The 19,372-nt window shown below is 37.0% G+C and overlaps 1 protein-coding gene across 2 annotated transcripts in view; it reads left to right on the forward strand.

The window, feature by feature from the left end:
* Positions 1-19,372, forward strand: part of MLLT3 (MLLT3 super elongation complex subunit) — a 277,428-nt gene that overhangs the window by 241,996 nt on the left and 16,060 nt on the right. For both annotated transcript variants that reach the window (XM_041762597.1, XM_041762598.1), the window contains 3 exons: positions 14,082-14,157; positions 15,984-16,113; positions 18,755-18,854. In XM_041762597.1, the coding sequence (XP_041618531.1) occupies positions 14,082-14,157; positions 15,984-16,113; positions 18,755-18,854 (306 nt within the window). The remainder of the gene's footprint in view (positions 1-14,081; positions 14,158-15,983; positions 16,114-18,754; positions 18,855-19,372) is intronic.

The raw sequence follows: 19,372 nt of genomic DNA on the forward strand, positions 1-19,372 counted from the left end.
TATTCTCGACTGACTTAAGTTGGTAAGTCAGAGTTATTTTAGAGAAATGTTCTAGAATACTCAAGCAATGAGATTCAAGATCTGAGTATATTGGGATCCCTGGGTGGCGCAGCGGTTTGGCGCCTGCCTTTGGCCCAGGGCACGATCCTGGAGACCCAGGATCGAATCCCACATCAGGCTCCCGGTGCATGGAGCCTGCTTCTCCCTCTGCCTATGTCTCTGCCTCTCTCTCTCTCTCTGTGACTATCATAAATAAATAAAAAATTTAAAAAAAAAAAGATCTGAGTATACTAATACAGATAGTTAAGTATTTGACATCTGATCTCTTTAGCAGACTGTATGTTTACCACACATAGGGTAGTATCAGATGGAAGAAGCTAGTTTCTAAAACAGTGTGGAGTGGATAGTGGATGTTTGCTTCTGATTAGCCTGTGTGTGCGCGTTGGATGAATGAGCAATTGGGAAGTCATGACCATGTGTTTGCTGTCATTTAAACCGCCATTCTAATCTAAATATACATGTGGGTGCCTAAGGAGACTTCTTTCTTTTCAAGAGGATCATTCTTTAACAGCTCTCAACTCCTTGCTGACACACGTGAACTTTTGGGCACTTCTGTTTTCCTGAGGGCTACTCTGTTTTCTTTTAAAAGAGGTGAGGATGATTTCTTTGCTAGCTGTATTTCTGATTTTTAAAGGCCAGCTGTATGTAAAGTTTATTTACTGTGAGCAGTCACTTTATAGGAAAGACGGCTTCTAGGGTGTTCTACAAGGTAATGAAAGAGGGGGATAAGCATGAGAGTAATAAAAGACACAGAGCGTTTCTATTTATAGAATAATTCAGGAAAACCTTACTGATTTTAGATCACTAATTTGCATATAGCATGCATTAATCTAATTTAAAAATTAGGTTTATAAAATAGGTATGATTTTCTCATACGTCATCATATAATAGAACCCTCATGTGCATTTTTTCCCTCAGAGTGATTTAAGATAGAAAAAAAAAGATACCCTTTTTCCTTGACTTCAAAGCATTTATATATATTTTATCTACCCAGGAATTATTAAAATACTTATTAAAAAAGTTAGAAGTTACGTATTAAAGTTTCTTCTGCTCCTCTTGTAATATGATAGACTTCCTTTTATTTTCATAGAGAAGCTAAGGATTAGGCTTGTAAGGGTTTTACTAATCTGAAATGAGTCTTTTCATTCAGAAAAGAATACTGGTCTTTCATTTTTTTCATAATTATATAGCTTATATTTTGAAGAGCCATATATCCAAATGTTTTTCTTTCTCCATTAACACATTTTTAGATATAAGAGCAAACAGTGTAAAATTTAACTTATTAAAAAAATAACACCCCTTGTCATCTAACCACTAGGGTATTGGATAAAAATTAGTTATCACTTAGTTACACATTAAAATGTTTCTTTCATATCTTTTTGATAATTCTAGACAGACTGTCCTATTTTTTAAAAAATTACTGCTATGTAAATTCTTACACAAATAGATGTTTTTAATTTTAATTTTAATTTTAAAATTATTTAATAGTTATACTGTATGCCTGATTGGAAGTTGCCTTACAGATTAATATATGTGACAAATGTAAACTAAGGTAAGTAGTAACAAAATTTAAAGAACGAAGAGTTTATTCAGAGTTAGGCAAATTTTATTCGTGGGCAGTAAAGTCTGCCATTTTTTTCCTAGAGAAATATGAGAGTTATGTGGTTTTATATGTGGAATATCATAATGCATGCACATTCATTGGCAGAAATAAATTTTCTTGGAACTATATTCCAGGAGGATTTACCATATGGGTCTCTAGATGTCCAAATAGTTAATGTTATATGTAAGTGGGCAAAGTAATTTCATGTAAATACTAATCTAATAAATTAAAATTATTCTTCCTAATGGGGTAGAACATACTGTTTTTACCCAGGCATGGAAATATCTAAAGGCTTAGGAAACTTTTTTTGAATAGCATTTCCTTTCTGAATGTTTTCATTCCAGCATAATTTCAGAGAAAACAGAAGCTGATCATAATAAATCCCTTTCATTCCAGGAAGAGTCATATTTAGTAAATTCTATTCTAGAGCAGTAAGTAGAGCTTTAGTGTTGCTTACAGCTAGTTACTCCCTTCTCTGCCCCCCACCCCACCCCATTTCTTCCCCCATTGCTCAGCTCACTCTCAGGGAATTGTGCAATTTGCTCAGTTCATCAGGAAGTTGATGAGAATAATACTAATATTTCTAATTTTCTTTCAAATATTTAGTCTATAAGAAGATACCACTTTCCAGACCAATTTGACTTTCAGGTTTCTAGCAGCCAGCTGGTAAAGAGGATGTGATCTATTATACATTTCACATTGTTATAAGATAAAAAATGATCTCTTAGGAGATGTTTAAGTCAAATGCAATTAAGTGGAAAGACAAGTCAGTGTTTTCTACTTGCTTTTCAGCACTTGGTCTTTTAAGTTTAGTGGATAGAAAAATAATAAGTAGACTTTACTATATAGGAAGAAATTTGAATGCCATATTATAAACTAAATGTGCCGAAGTTTTAAAATATAATGTAGATACTTGAAGCATGCATGCATGCACGGATATGGTTAAGGTTGTAGAATTGAACTTTTTGTGAATAGTGACTGTGTGAGTAGGGAATGCTCTCATTTCATGAAGATTTAAAAAACAAGTTTAGGTCTTTAAATCATTCTTGAGATATTGAAATTGAATGAGTTTCTGAGGATCAATTCAGAAACAGTTCCAAACCATCCTCTGAGAATGCTGTAAATCATGTGTGCTGTGGCTCTAATTGAACAGTGTGGATTTGAATCCTCATTAACTTGTCTGTAGGGAAGGGAAAATTGTGGAGAGCAAGGAAGTAGACCTTTGCCGGTGTTGTCCTGAGCTGCCATTGTGGAAGGACATCCTTTGAGCTAATTTCAGTCCCATTAAAAAAAAAAAATCTATTTAGTGATTAGTAACCAGTGGATAAGAGCAGAAAGCCCAAGTGAATAAAGGCCATAAATACTGAAGTCCTTGGGATAACAGCCTGTAAAACTGTCAGAAAGCATTGCTTAAGTGACAAAAGATAGCCCAAAGTAACAAGAAGTGCTAGCTCACTAGGCAATACTCCGTATTCTTGGACACAAGAAGTATTTAGTTTTCTCCAAAAATAGAGATTTTCTTGAATCCAGTACCTGCCCCATTTTATTTATTTGTAGTGGCTGGTGTCTCTTTGCTTTTAATTTATGGTTGATTGCATTCACTAGTAGGAATCATGATGCCTGTTAAAGATAGCAGCATTTCCAAAAGTAGAACTATGATTACTGAAACTTCTGTTTAGATCCATCAAGATCTACTTACTTGCTAAGAATGTTTAGCCTAACTAGAGTGAGTGGGTGAGAGAGAGAGAGACAGAGAGAGAGAGTGAGAGTGTGTGTGTGTATTTTAAAGGCAGATGGTTAGGAATTAGATGCTGTCAAGTGCTTTTCTCTTGTTTTAAATTAAAGTCTGAACTTCACAATTCTTAAATATTTTCCCCTACAGGAAAAATAAGTAAATAAAACCAGAAGAACGTGAGTCTATATTATAAACTGTTTTGTTATTACTGTACAATATTGAGATCACAAATGACTAAAGTCTTACCAGCCAGTATTCCAGAGGTGTTTTCAGAGTCAGAGAAAATTCAAGATGATGGAATCAAGGGTCTTTCTTCGAAACTCCTATTGTTCTATGATGATGGTTTTATGGCATTTGAATTACAATGTTAGCCAGCAAAATGATATGTTTTACAGTTTTACAGTATAACCTTCAAATCCCAGATGTGTGTTTTAGAGCTGTGTCTTCAGTGTACTTAAAGTGCTGTGTGCTTCTTCAAGTTAGGGAATTTTGTCAACTTATGGGTATTTGCTTTTCAGCATCCCGGCTGTGAGAACTAGAGGTGTCATTCACTTGAAGGGAGCAGATGTTAAAGGTTCTTGCCCCTGCCTCCCTAATCCCAAACACCCTTGAAGAAGAGAAACGTCCTATTACCCAAATAGGCATCTTTCTGATGGTGAGAAAAGGCGGTAAAAGGCAGTAAATCTGCCTTCTCATTATGAAGTGCAACAATAGATTGATTTATGAAGAAAAGCAACTGTTGGCCTTATATGTGTGCATGGAAATGTAGGTTCCTTTAGAGCCTTAGAAGCAGTAGCTTTCCTCCTGTTCTTGAGAAGAATTTAATATTACTAATAGGTGATGTGTTGATTCTAAATCCCACATTTTTTTAAGGGAGTACATTGAAAAGAAAACAACAAAAAAAATCCACCTCCTCATGTTTTCACATGTGCAGTATCTTGAGTGTGTTTTGCTGTTTCAGTTCATTTTCATTAAGATAGAGGGGGATTCTTAAAAATAGTTTTATTTGTATCAACTTTGTATTAGCACTTAACACTTTAAATAAAAGTGGATATAAGTATAGCAGATTTAGATGTGAGGCTGTTTATAAAATTTTTAGTTTTCCTTAAGGTGTAATTTTCAACAAACACTATAAAATTATCAGACCCACTTTAAAGATAATTTCAAAATTCAGGGGTGAGGGAGTCATGTTAAGCATTTTGTTTTGGGTTTTTAAGATGATCTTTGTGCATTTTTAAATCTTTTAAATAAATCTGTGTTACATCTTATTTAATTAGAAGCTTTGTTAGAGTATTTCTATTTAACTTAATAGTTAAAATTTAAGATCTAAGCCCATTTTGAGCATGAGATATAAAATTCAAAAATCTAGGTGGTCCCTAAATAATTTGGTAGGATACTGGCCTTGTATATTTAGCACCTAGCACTCCAAAATTTGAAATCTATGTGATATAATTAAGATTTGAGCAGGCAAATTACAGAATTCAAACTAATAATTATCAGTTGATGTTAAAGCTCATCTCTTTCAGTAAACATGTATCCCTAATGTATGTATATTTCTAAATTGTAGTAATAGCTGTGCTAATGTACTATGTACAAGAAGTACATGCAAATACTTGAAAAACTAAAAGAAAATAAGTATTATTCAAATAAAGGTTCTATTATTTTACCCCTATGATATGTCTATGTGCCCATGTCTGTGCATACCCATACCCAAGGAGCTTTGGAGTGCTTTGATCTAGAAGAAAAGGATTCAGTATGTTACCTGAAAAATGCACTGTTACTTTATTTATTTTATTTTTTATTTTTTGGCACTGCTACTTCAATTAGGAAGATACAAGGCTTATAAAGACTTATTCTTTGCAACTATCAATAGCCTTTGTGATAAATAATAGACTGCTAAAGAGAAGTGTTGCGTTTTGACCTGGCGATGATTGGATAGTTTTAAATCAATACTTTTTTTCTCAGTGGACTATGGGTATTTTGGAAGTCAAAATATGATGAAATTAAAGGTCTTGGCAAATAAAACAAAGTCTTGATGCCACTGCTATGATCGTAAATCTATGCTTCAGATTTAATGGGGGAAAATTCTCTAAGATGTGCAAAGATTAAAATTAATAAAATTTCTTGACATTTGTGTAAGTCTATAAAGATTCTATAGGTGTCAATCAAATGCTCTTTGGCCGTTTTAAAGTAAGCCATTTTTTAAAAAGTGTCTAAAGTTAATGAGAAAATGCAATTAAATGTCTTGTCAAATGATCTCTTCAAGTGCATCTGTGTTTTACTTCATTTCAATTAATTGCTCTTTATGATACCCTGAATTCATTCAACTTAATTTACTTTAATATTTTAAATTTTATAATCCAAAGCTGAGAGCTATAACCACGGGCAGCATACTTTTAGGACTTTGTTCAACACTGCCTTTATGGGGAGAGAGAATATAATACTTTTACATTATTTTGAGCATTTTATGCTCTGCACAAGTGGGTTATTTCACAAGTAACTGAATAGTTCTGACAACAGTTTCAGAATCTTATTGTTAATTGATGAGCAATGGTGTTTTGATGTTCATTGGTCAACTTCAATAATTGTTATTTATGGGGCACTTCTATGAGGAAACTTGTTTTTTTTTTTTTTTTCCTTTCTCTTTTGTGAGGCATAACAGCTCTAAGCCCTCTCACTTGTAATTTTTTTCTTTCTCTACACTAATTCTCAAAGTACACAAAAGGGGGAGGGGGGAAGACCAGTTAAAAGATACATCTCTGGTATTACAACTCAGTGGTGTAGTTTATGGCCAGTTGTGAAACACAACTTCTATGTACATGGTCTTTGCTCAAGGAATAGCAACATGCTTAGAGGTGGTGCAACTGTAAATGGTCTGTTTCCAGACCGATTTCTCATTCCTACAGCTCTTAACAAGTGAGTGATTTTTGGAACACATCTGGCATATATAGCATCTTGCAACAACTGGATTTTTTTTTTTTTTTTAAAGATCATATGTTCTGGCCACAATAGTCAGTAGCAGCCTTCGAAGTACAACTGGTGATGAGAGATAAAAGACTTGGGGCTCTTGTGTTTAAAAGAGAGGAAGCTAAAAGAAAATTATAGCCATCCCTAAGTGTGGAAAAGGGTCTCATGGGAAGATTTATAGACCCTTGTTCCCCAAGGCCATTTCGTTTCCTAATGGGATTCTGTGTTCTCAGACAGGGGGTGATGGGCACAAATGATGACAGTGTTTAATAATAACAGCAAAGATGACAATAATAAGGAAGGAAGCAAATGCAGTTGCTAAAAGCAGAGACACCACAATGTAAAGCCAATTATCTTGGCATCCAGGATGATTTTGTCTGTAAATTGAATGTAACAAAAAAAAAAAAAAGGACCTTTCCTGGTTTGCTAACAGTGGAGAGAATTCTTAAGATCTTGCTCTCTTACCAGCAAATCATGGGCATGACGATAGCTTTTGTTAATATAAGGGCTCAGCAGGCTAGATATACTTATAATTTAACATCAAGTTCATTTAACTTGTCATAACACCTACAAATGGAGAGGGTTTGCCAAAGAGATGGGGAGTCTTCCCTGTGGTCATAGACTTGAGTAACTGTCCAACAATAACTTAATTGTCCAGCAAGTTATAGCTTCCTATTCCAGGGTCCTTTCTCCAATTTCACCTTGTTTTCAAAGAAAGACCTGTTGGCAGATTATTTAATGCTAAATATATTTTTTTCACTTGGAAGTTATGTATAGATTGTAAGATGAGTTAAATAACAAGACTAGATCACTTTAAAAGGCAAATAAAAAGAAATGATTGCAGTGTATTGCCTGATGTCAGTCTTCTTGAACAGTACCAATGTCAAGAGGATCAGGGCCATTCTAGGAGAAAACTCCTTGCTTTTTAAAACAAAACTTGTCAAACTAGTGAGATGAGTAGCCAGGATCTGTTGTAGTATTGATTGGACAAATGTTAGAAGCAATTGACACAGACACATTCAGATCTAGGGATGAAGTGTTTTATCACCGGTTTGCTTTGGGAGCCAAATGCAAGATGTTCCTTATGGACAGAGGGATATTCAGTGCAGCTTTCACAGTGACATAGAAAACTCTGTTCACTGACTGGTGTTGTGAAAGGATGTTAGTGTGTTCAGAATACTGCTTTAAATTAATTCCATTTGTTCGAGGTTAATAGGTGTAGAAAGAGAACTGGATTAGAAATCCAAAAACTTGGTGCTAATTTACCTAAATACTACCTAATTGCCACTTAATCTTAATTGTGCTTTTAGTTTCATCATCAATAAAATGGAGATTAAAAATATGTCCTTTTGTCTTAGCTTGGGCTACCATAACAAAATACTAGAGAGTAGGGAGGCTTAAACAACAGGGATTTATTTCCTACCATTCTGGAGGCTGGGAAGCAAAGATCAAGGCTCTGCCTGATTTGGTTCCCCTATGAGGGTTCTTTTCTTGACTTGGATCTGGCTGTCTTGTCACTGTCTTCACATACTGGGGAGGGAGTGAAGCAGGGAGCAAGCTCTCTGGTGTCTCTTCTAAATATGGACACTAATCCCATTATGAAAGCGCCATCCTCAAGACCACATCTAAACCTAATCGTCTCCCAAAAGCCTCATCTCCAAGTACCATCACTTGGGGGTTTAGGACTTTAATATATGAATTTTGGCGGGACATATTCAGTCCGTAGCACTTGCCTTTCTCATGGTAGAACAATTGAAATAATATGATAAGGCTACACAAAGATATATTAAGTTAGAGCTATTGACTGATGTTTTCCAATTGGATTTTCATATATCTTTCCATATAATAAAGTTTCATTCTTGGAGACCTGGATGGCTCAGTCAATTATGCATCTGCCTTTCAGCTGAGGTCATGATCATGGGGTTTCTTTCTGATCAAGCCCTGTGTCTGGCTCCCTACTCCGCTCCTCCCTCTGCCTCTCCCCCTGGCTCAGTCTCTCTCCCTCTCTCTCTCTCTCGTTCTGTCAGATAAATAAACAAAATATTTTTTAAAAAATGAAGTTATGTTCTTTTAGCATGTTTATTTTGAAGCAGTTATTAGTGCAAAGCTAAATGAGAATAAAAGTTCTCATTTCTAGCCTTTTAGCAATTCACTCTTGCTTCATTCTTGTTAGATTAACTTAATATAAGTGTTATTTCACAACTTTTCAATACTTAGTTCTTTGCTTACCTGTGAACTTACATTTTAATGAAACAGCTATCTTAGCTGTTAATGGGAATTGGTAAGAGAATGCATTCATGGGATGAGCATTTTCCACACTTGTTTAAAATGGATGTAATTTTTCTTAAAAAATGTATTAAATGTTTATTGAAAAGTTGAATTGGATTTTCTTCAGTTTCTTATAGAAGAGAGGCTAAATGAGGTAGTTTTTTGTTCAGTTTTATCAAGCTATAGTTGAAGTATATCATGGTATTAGCATAAAGTGTGTAGCATGATTCGATACATGTGTGCATTGTGAAATGACTGCCACCCTAAGTTCAGTCCATGTCCATCATAAATGAGACAGTCTTTTATTTTTCTATTTTTTTTCTTGTAAATTTATTTTTTATTGGTGTTTAATTTGCCAACATATAGAATAACACCCAGTGCCCATCCCATCAAGTGCCCCCCTCAGTGCCCGTCACCCAGTCACCTCTACCCCTTGCCACCTCCCCTTCCCCCACCCCTAGTTCATTTCCCAGAGTTAGGAGTCTCTCATGTTCTGTATGAGACAGTCTTTTAAATGATACTATAATGCTAAGGAAAAAAAGTGTCAGATGATTATTAGTTTTTGGTGAAGGAAGCACTAAAACTGAAAAGAAACCAGTAGTTCAGTCATGAACATTGAGTAGAAATGTAAATAGTGTATTACATTTGTGTTTTCTTTGATTAGTATTCACCTTTGACATAGTCTTTCTGGATATTTGTGCAAAAAAAAAAAAAGAATTGTTATTGCAGTCTATATGTTTTCTCTTTCTAAAACAAGGTAGAAATTTTGTGGAAAAAAAATGTAGCAATGTATCTAAAATAATTTAACTACTTGCACTGTATTCTCTCCCTTTCCCCCCACCCAACGGGGGGAAAAAAAGTTTATTCTTTTCCTTTCCCTCTATTTTGATTGTTTTAAAGATCAGGTTGAAATTCTTTTTTTTATTATTATTTTTTTGAAGATTTTATTTATTCATGAGAGAAAGCGGCAGAGACATAGATGGAGAGAGAAGCAGGCTCCCTGAGGGGAGCCTGATGCGGGACTTGATCCCAGGACCCCAGGACCCCAGGATCACGCTCTGAGCCAGACGCTGACATTCAATCACTGAGCCATCCTGCCCCAGGTTGAAATTCTGTTCATAAATATGTTGCCTGTGAGAAAAGATGGAACTTCTTTCTTCTGATTACCTAAGGAATAAGCTTGCTCCCAGTGAGAAACAATGCCAGATTTTACAGGCCCTCTTGTGTGACCTGCCTTGACAGGTGTTCTCTTTTGAAGCACTTAACTTGTACAAGTTGTAAACATGTGGTTTTTCTTACTTGTCTTGGACAAAAATAATCCTCCATAGAAAATCCATTACAGAATGGTTTTGCATAGCCATTTAATGCTGAAGATTCCATTGCAAATCTTGGTAGGCCCATTGTTTTGGTAGTAAAGATATATCTTCTTTTAGGCAAAAGAGGAGTATGTGGTCTCTTGTAAGTAATAGTAGCAACCAAATGTTGGTTACCACTGTAAGAATAGTGGGCTAGGAGTTTTTAGTCAGGTTTTTATTAGATATTGGGAAAAGGCTTGAGCAGGCAAGGTGAGAGGTTTCTAGATTTAACACTCAATGAATGTTTGATATGATGATTGTCATAGAATTTTAAAATTTAAATTCAATTAATTGACATATTGTGCATTATTAGTTTCAGAGGTAGAGTTTAGTTGATTCATCAATTGCATATAACACTCAAGTGCTCATTACATCAAGTGCCCTCCTTAATGTCCATCACCCAGTTACCCCATTCCCCTCACACCCCTCCCCTCCAGCAGACCTTGTTTGTTTTCTAGAGTTGAGAGTCTTATGGTTTGTCTCCCAAATTTGAGGTTCTTATGCCTAGACCTTTGTCACTGTGGAACCCATCATTTAAAGAAACTTCATGTCTAGTGTTTGATTACTCAGTCAGCAAAAACATGTGCCTTCCAGCATCAATAGGAAAAAGCCAAAAATGTTTTCTTAGTGGTGAGAAATTTGATATTTCAGAAACAATATCAAGTTAGTAATGGGAAAAATCAGGACCTCATTGGAGTTCCTTGTACTTAGGTTTTAGCACATACATACATAAGGGGGAAAGAGGATACAATAATCTTTTCATTCCTTGAGGGTCTTAATCCGGTTCTGTGTATGGTAAATATTTTTTAAAAAGCAATCTTTTCTAGGTTATAAGATCATCCTTGATTTGCATTTTTGGAGAGTAAATCTGATTTTATTTTCATATAAAATACAGACTTAAAGTGAGCAAATCTGTTTTGTTGGATTTGATAAGCTGTAAGATGGTGTCGGCTTCATCTAGCAGCAGAATGGGTTTTTGAACAGTTAACATTTAGTTGAATTCTGTCCAGGTCTGTCTAGGTCAAGTTGAAGGTCCATCTACAATGACATGATTTTATATATGCTTAGATGTTTTTATTGAGCCATAACTGTGTTCTTTCAGGTTGTTTTCTCACAAAATACTTTGATGAGTATGCAGGGATGCTGCTTCTGGATACATCACTAAGTTTCTAGCTTTTCTCATGTTGCTTTTTTCTTTAAATTTAAGAGTCTTTCCAAAATATGCATTTGCATTTAGAAGAAATGATTAACATAGTATCAGTGATGTTGTACTTAGAATTTTCATTAATATTTGCTTGAGCTTTTACAATGTAAATATGCCTGGACCTTCACACCAAACCTATTTAATCAGAATTCCCTTATGTATAGAAACCCCCCAAGTGGTTCGGATGAATATCCGTGGCTATGAATCTCTGCATCCTTGGTCAGTGTCTTAAAAGTCTGGTTGGTCCCCAGAACAGCAGCAGCAGCATCACCTGGAAACTTTTTATGGAATCCAGGTTCTCATCCCTACCCCAGAATTATTGACTCAGAAATCTGGAGTGGGACCCAGTTGTCTGTGTCTTAACAAGTCCTTCAGGTAATTATAATGCCCATGAAAGTGTGAGACTCCATATCTCATCATCCCAAGGAGTCTCCTTAGCTCCAAAACCACAAATCCTCATCCAAAAGCTTCTAAGATACTGAATTTGCTACCCATCATTCAACATTTTATCCTTCTCCAATCACCTCTTTTGCTTTCAACTTTCTATTTTAATATTTTCAGTGAATTAATGTGTTTATTAAAAACCTTAAATGTTTTGTGGGTCAGGCATGGCATTAATGATAAACATTGAATGAAAGCCTTTTTCTCCTGTTGTGTTATGTTCGCTACTCTTCGTTAATTTTCTGTTGGTTGGTAACTGTTGATTTATTAACCTTGTTTGTGGTTAAGAAGCTAAAAGAAGGCTGCCTGCAGGTTTGGGTCTGGCACTGGCATGATGCTTGAGACCGATGGATCAAGTTTAGCATGGGGTGGTTCTAGAGATGGCCACCATCCCCTCTTGGTTTCCTAATTAGTGTCACTCTCAGCAAATAGCTCTGGCAAACGGCTCCTTTAAGTCCAGTGCAACATGACTGGTCCATCAGGAGGGGGAATTAGAGCTCTTTCCACTCACTGTAAGGAAACCTCTTTTTTGGCTCCCAAATGGTTTCCAGAGCTATCAAAATAATACCGTTTGCAGACACTTTTCATGGCTGAAAAGAACAACTTGGAAAGGAAAAGGAGTACTCCACGGCCCCCGGGAGAAATGTTTTGCAGCTGGGCATTGCACATAACTGCTAACTGAATGCCCTTGCAGTGCGTAGCTCACCTTTGTGGCTCAACAGTGGAAGAGCCACTCAACGGAAATGAAGAGTCCCTCACACAGGCATGTGTGCTTGTAAACCAGCTCCTCTTGGTGGGCCACAGACAGCAACATGTTGGACATTGAACTGCAAATCTCAAGCAAATCTTGCAGTAGTGAAGGGTTGGAGGCCGCCTGCTGCTCATTAGAGATCCTGTCTGGCTCCTTTCCTGCGGAATGAGTGGTAGATTGCTGACACCTGTTTTCCCATCCAGCCTGAGGATGTGAAGTGTGCATCAGGAATGCCTGAAAGTGCTTCCTTGTGTCCAAGTCTGGGTCTTAGTGTTGCTTAGAGAGAAGGGGGTTGCCATTTAGGGCCGGGGAGGGGGATGAGTAAAAATCAATGGTGAGAAAACTGCATTATCCACTGAGCTGAGGCTCTCCCTCCTCGTTTAGTGGCTTCTGCTGGAGCTCTTTTGTCTTCCACATGGCCCTGATACCTCCGTCACCTAATGAGTGAAGTCAAAAGAAGAAAGAGATGTCTGTACGGGAAAAGACCTTATCTGATACTCAAATAACATGAATAGATAGTTGAGACTTTGAGCACATGAGAAATGGGATAAAAATAGTCCACCCAAATTTACCAACATTATTGAGTTATTTTAAATTGGACCTAAGTATATAAAATTCAAATGTGTTGATGGTCTGATCAGTTTCTTTGCACAGTTCTGTCCAGGTATTTGTTCTTCCCACTTTGACGCACTGTAAAGTCTCATAAAAACTGGCAGATGGTAGAACAAAGCACCTAATGCTCTGCCTTCAGTCACAGGGAGTGCATGCTGTATGCAGTGTGTTAAGGTGAGTATGAGGGGATAACCAACACAAGAGAGATCCTCACACCCTTTTCTTTGCAAGTCCCTGCAGTCTCCTGGAGAGGAGACACATCAGAGGTAGCATAACACTATAGCATATCAGATGAGCAAACAGATGATGAGACACACGTTTTCAGTGGGTTCAGAGCAGGAAGACAACTGTGAGTTGGACAGGTCAGGGAGGATGTGGTATTTGTCCTGGGTATTAGAGGATGAGGAGAATTCAGGGTGAGAGAGTGGGGCATGTGTATGATGCTTTTTCCCTGCATCCACAGGCTGGAATTAGAGGGTGGGGGTTGTGTGTGTGTGTGTGTGTGTGTGTGTGTGTGTGTGTGTGTGTAAGTATTGGCAACATTTCACACTGACTCAATTGTGGGACTTGGCCAGATCTCCTTATGAACATTATCTCCATTTGTGAACTATGGATGAATGAGGTTAGGGTTGGGTCATGGCCTTGGACCAGAGTGAAATTAACTGGCTCATAATGTGATTGAACTAATGACCTTGGCCTCATTACCACTATGTTCTAACCAGTTGAGTCAATCAAACATTGCAGAAAGGGTAATCAAGGTAATCTTTTAGAGATTTAGATAGCAGTAAACACGGGAGTAAAATCAAAGCCAGGTTCTTCCCTCATGTAATGCCCAGGTGTTTGTCTCATCATCCTTGAGTTTATATACTTGTTCCCACGTCTGGTAAAAACATGGTAGACAAAACAAAAAGGACACCATGATTCTCCTGTGTCGTTGGTTTTGGCATAATACAATGTGTAATCATTTTTCTTGCACGGTGTCGGACTATTTTTGCACAGCAAAATATTTTTGAGCAATAATGTTAATTTTAGATGTGGAGCATCCTATAAATTTATTGACGATGGCTTTCTTTTCTTCTTTAAAGTCTGAACAACCTAGTCCTGCCAGCTCCAGCTCCAGCTCCAGCTCCAGCTTCACACCGTCCCAGACCAGGCAACAAGGTATCAATATCTCCCAGGCAAACTATGAGACATTTTTCTCATAAAACGTCTTAATGAGCTGATTTATGGCCTATTTTCTACTGTTTTATTATTTGAATGATAACTTGGCTTTTATGCAGTTGTATTTATTTCCCCGAGGAATGCACTTGGGTATTGTTCTGATGTATGAGACCAGCCTCTAGAAATTCCCCTTTTTCCAGTCCCTGCCATCAGAGTCCCATTTTACAAAAGGATTATAGACACAGCCTATTCCAGGGAGCTCCCTAAGGAAATACAATAGCAAAAGCTGGAGTTGAGAGGCTCTGACAGAGAAATAGATTTTTACTCTCCCTCCTGGATGTTTTTCATTTTATTTATTTTTTCCTACAGATTAATAGACCTGTTTTCTTTGGTAAGTGATAGTTTGCTGTCTTTACAATATATTTTCCCTCTACTTGAACTTAAAGAAATTTAAATATAAAGAAACCTAATAAATTTAAACCAGAACATTAAGTATGTATTTTATACTTTTGGTGTGTGGAAATTTTCAAATAAGAGCTCCCTCCCTTTTTTTTTTTAATATGAAAAGTGAGATAATATGAAGGAATAATTTGTTTTTGAACATCATTTTGCATATTACCTCATTCATCGATCATACTCAATTTCTGATGGCTTTGTATGTTTTGAAAAGGATTAAATTGTTGTATGTATTTGGGCTAAGGCTAAGCTTCCAGGAAAAAATAAAAGACACTAATCATTTTGGCTATTCAAATTTTTTGTTATACTGACATCCAAAGATATAAGCCCACTACAAAAGCAGAAATTTGTGGAGTGTGAGATTGCAGAGAATCAATACTTATTTTAGAACCAAATTAGAGGTAGCTCGGATATTCATGTCCTAGATTAGACTTTAGGAATTGCCTAATCCAGAATAAAAATGCCTCCTCTCTCACTTTCTTGATTGCCTGCACAATCTCTTCTTTAACATTAAAAAGAGTGATCTTGTTTTCATCATGTGTAGAGCACTCAAGTGAAAATAAGCCACAGCCACACTGAATTTTTGGATTCTTTTTGTTTTCCAGTTATGTCCTATTCTAGAATAAAACTAGTTATGACTTGATTTTTTTTCTCTCCCATCTAATACTGGATACCTTCTTGAATTTTCTGGGCACCTGATTTATTACAGGGTTTTATTTATGTAAATATATGCTGGTATTTTGCCAGGAATTTCTTAAAAAGTAAAATAAAAATTGGTTGCATAAAATTGTTGCTTGAACAAGATCTTGTGTCCAGGATCAATATGAAGATCAGAGATAGTACATTACACCATGGAATTGAAATACTTTATAATCTGAACTTGACTGAAATGCTTGCTTGACCTGAAATTGACCTTGAAATAAAAGGAACAGCTAAACCTTAATAGATCAAAAACTACCACACAAAGGCTGCATTGCCAAGAACAAGTTACAACCATGGTGATTTATTTGCCTCAACTTTTCAATACATGGATTAACCTAACAAAACATTCAATTTACTAATAGATCTTTCTGTTCCTCTTTAGATGTAATTTTTCTTAGGGAAGAAAAAATACATAGAAAAACATTCCTAGGAAAGAGAGATTTTCCAATAAACATCCTGGGGCATCTGTTGTGAAAACAATGTTTCAGTTAGATGTTATATTTTAGAAACTACCAAATTTATTTTATCACTTGCATAAATATATGTAATGATGGGGTTTTGTTGTTGGTTTTTTGGCCAGTGTTCAGTGCCGGTGAGCCGTCCCCTATGTCTGCTATGACTAAGTGTGTATGAAATAGTTTGATTTGTGGTTCACTATCATTCCTCAGGTCCTTTACGGTCTATAATGAAAGATCTGCATTCCGATGACAATGAGGAGGAATCAGATGAGGCAGAGGATAATGACAATGACTCCGAAATGGAGAGACCTGTAAATAGAGGAGGCAGCCGAAGCCGCAGGTGAGTGCCTTGGTGGGAACACAGCTCCCTGGGATGAAATCCTGCCTTTTCGCCAGACTTACTGGTAGAACCATGGCCGAAGTATGCAACACCAGAAACAGTGGTGGGAAATGGTCACAGTCATTTGAGTTGGGTCACCTTGGCATGTTTATCTCCACCTCTGCAGAGAACTGTGTGTCCCTTTTTTCAGAAAGCAAAGGTTTTGCTTCTAAAAATTCTATAGGGAAAACATCCTGTTAGTAGTCCTTGTTCTTGAAAGGCTCTGCCAACGTGGGAGGACTGGCTGCTGAAATGAACTCTGTTTTCATTTTTTAAGAGTTTGTGTCAATCCATGGCTATCGCCTCAGAATTTGAGGAGACATGTTTGCTGTTTGTAGTTAGAATTACATAATTGGCTTCAGTGAATTATGTGTGTGACCTAATTAAAACTAGGATCACCTGTGTGTTTTCCAGCAAATAAATTCCTTTTAAGTGTGCTGACAATTAGGTTCCTTAAGTAGCTTTAATGCTGTGAGGCATAATTCCACATTATAAGATGGTAATTCATGTCACTTATAATTAATAGTCAACTTGAAATTGCCTTGAGGGTTTTATTTCTTTATCATGAGGAAAACAAATAGGCATGCTTACTTTAATGGGTTTGAGTAGAAAAAATATGAATCTACTTGAACTTAAAATCCAATTACATTTATAATACCTCACATTAAATCTTTTCCCTTTATCCATTACTGTGTGGAAGGCCCTAAAATTCCTTAGAAGGATACTATCTTAATCCCTACTGGACAGATCGTATGGTTTCTAATCAGTAATTCCTTGGTGTCCTTTGAGAAGGGCTCCTCTGAGTACACATGCCCCATCACATCCCTCACTGATTCTTCCATGTGGCTATACTCAGTAGTCACACCCAATACCTCTTTCTCCACCTTGTCTCCCAAACTCACCTATCTCTATTTTTTCCTTGAATAGGAGAAAATAAGGAGCCTTATAGCTTTGGTGTTATAACATTTCCCCTTAGAACTCTTTAATCTGACAAGAAGGAAACTAACTGGTAGCGCAGAAGGATCTAAAAATGGACCAGAACATGGCAATGAACATATTTATAACAACCAAAATCCTCACTGCTGGTGGGCTCTCAAACTTACCTGATGAAAAATGCATTTAGCCAATTTACAGTTAGAGTTATTTCCAAAATCTAGATATTCCATGATTGGCTATTGCCCACCCACTCGCTGCCCCATCCCCTGAGTCAGTGCAGGTCAGATCCCATAGACTTGTGAGTTATCTGATGTGATACACACGATGTCGGAGATTCACTTCTTTCCCCCTGCCTGACATGTGCTGTTAGCACAGCAGCGCCAGTGTAACATTTGGTCTTCCTTGCACTTGTGAAGTCTCAACTGTTTAATCAGTTTAAATACTCAACCTTCCACTTCAGTCAAGAAGCATTTTAAAGCAGCGCTTCATCAGAACACTTCATTAATGTAATTTAGTTAAGAAAAACAAGTTCCATCAGTTTTTGCTAAAAGGATGTCCCAGTGTATCCTTTTCATTTCCTATCTTGTATCTTGTCTATCTGAATATATTATAGAGCTGGAATGTGATTGCCTATTCAGAGAAAAAAAAAAAACAAAACAAAAACTATCCTGATTTCTAAAGCATTTTCTGTTTCTGAAAAGAATATTTTATTAGGTGACTGCGTAGCTAAAGAGAGAGAGCAAACACTGAAGGACATTTCAGAAGAGGGGTATACATTCAGTGGAGTAGAATAAAGGAATATCTCCTACCCTGGCTAAAAGAAAATTCTATTTTGTTCTGAAAAGAAAAGAAAAAAAGGGGAGGGGTTATATTTTTATGTTGTCTTTGGTTGTTGAAAGGTATTCTGTTTCTCTAAAGCAGTTATCCCAAACACACTGTCTCTTCATGTTGCTGAAGTATATTTCCAATGAATTCTTGTAGCAGCAACAATTAAGTCAAAACCAGGGACAGCCTTAAGTCATTACACAGTAGAAATAATTGTTGTCGGTCTGTCCAGCACGTTGGGCTTCACACAGCCCATCTTCAGACATCACCCTGGGCTGGCAGCCATGCAGGGCTGTTTTTATTCTCAACAGTTGCTTCTACTCCCGCAGCCTGTATTCTGGCCATTTTGGTAGAATGTTCACCTGTAGCAGAGAGGCAGGGGGAACGAAAACTAGGAGGTAGTAACCTAAAAATGGTCTAATTTTGCTGACCTTCAGCTGGCTTGGGTAACACGCTTTGTGATAGTAGGTAGGTGAAGTTAGAGCAGGGAGATAAAAGAATAAATGAGGCCAGTAAAATAAAGTGGCTGTGCACCAGCCGTGGGTTACATTGCCTGAGTTTGAATCCCAGAACCATTCCTTTTACCTCTTGACCACAGGTGAGTGATCCAATCTAAGTCTGTTTCCTCATCTGTTGAAATAAGAGGTCATTAAATGAGAAATAGCAGGTAAAACACTTAACACAGTTCCATACAGAGTAAGCACTGGGATGTGTTAGCAGTTGCATGAGGTGAAACAAGTTTTCAGTGGTTAGTGTTTGGATTCCTTTCTGTCTGCGCCTAGTTCCATAGATAATTCAAGAACTATCTGTACCTATGCATGTAACTTCTGTTTCTTTTCAGAGTTAGCTTAAGTGACGGTAGCGACAGTGAAAGCAGTTCAGCTTCTTCGCCCCTACATCACGAACCCCCACCACCTTTATTAAAAACCAACAACAACCAGGTAAATTGCTGGGTTTGCACTCTTCGAGACTCTGCAAAACTAAGTGTGATCAATTTTACAAAACACACAAAACTTTTCGTCCCTTAATTTTAAACTAAGTCCCTCTCAATATCAAATATGTGGGAATCGACAGCCTTCAGAATAAACATGTAGTTGGGGTGAAAGAACTTCTGTTGTCATGAAAAGTATGTTTCATTGGATGGGTTAACAGAAAGTGTTGCTCATTTGCCCCTGATTTCTGTGGGTTCCCCCCCCCCCTCCAGCGGTTAAGTAGGCTAATTTAATGATTTAGAAAGAATATAATCTTTGGAGCTAGTTTACAGCCTGATTCTTTGTTTTTTTAAAAAAATATTTATTTATTTGAGAGAGAGAGAGAGAGAGACTGTGCACTCATGAGCAGGGAGGAAGGAGCAGAGGGAGAAGCAGACTCTCCTCTGAGTGGGGAGCCCAATGTGAGTGAGACTCAATCCCAAGACCCTGGAATCATGACCTGTGCCAAAGGCATCTGCCTTTGTTTA

Source organism: Vulpes lagopus, chromosome 7 (assembly GCF_018345385.1).
Source record: "Vulpes lagopus strain Blue_001 chromosome 7, ASM1834538v1, whole genome shotgun sequence".
Classification (NCBI taxonomy): domain Eukaryota; kingdom Metazoa; phylum Chordata; class Mammalia; order Carnivora; family Canidae; genus Vulpes; species Vulpes lagopus.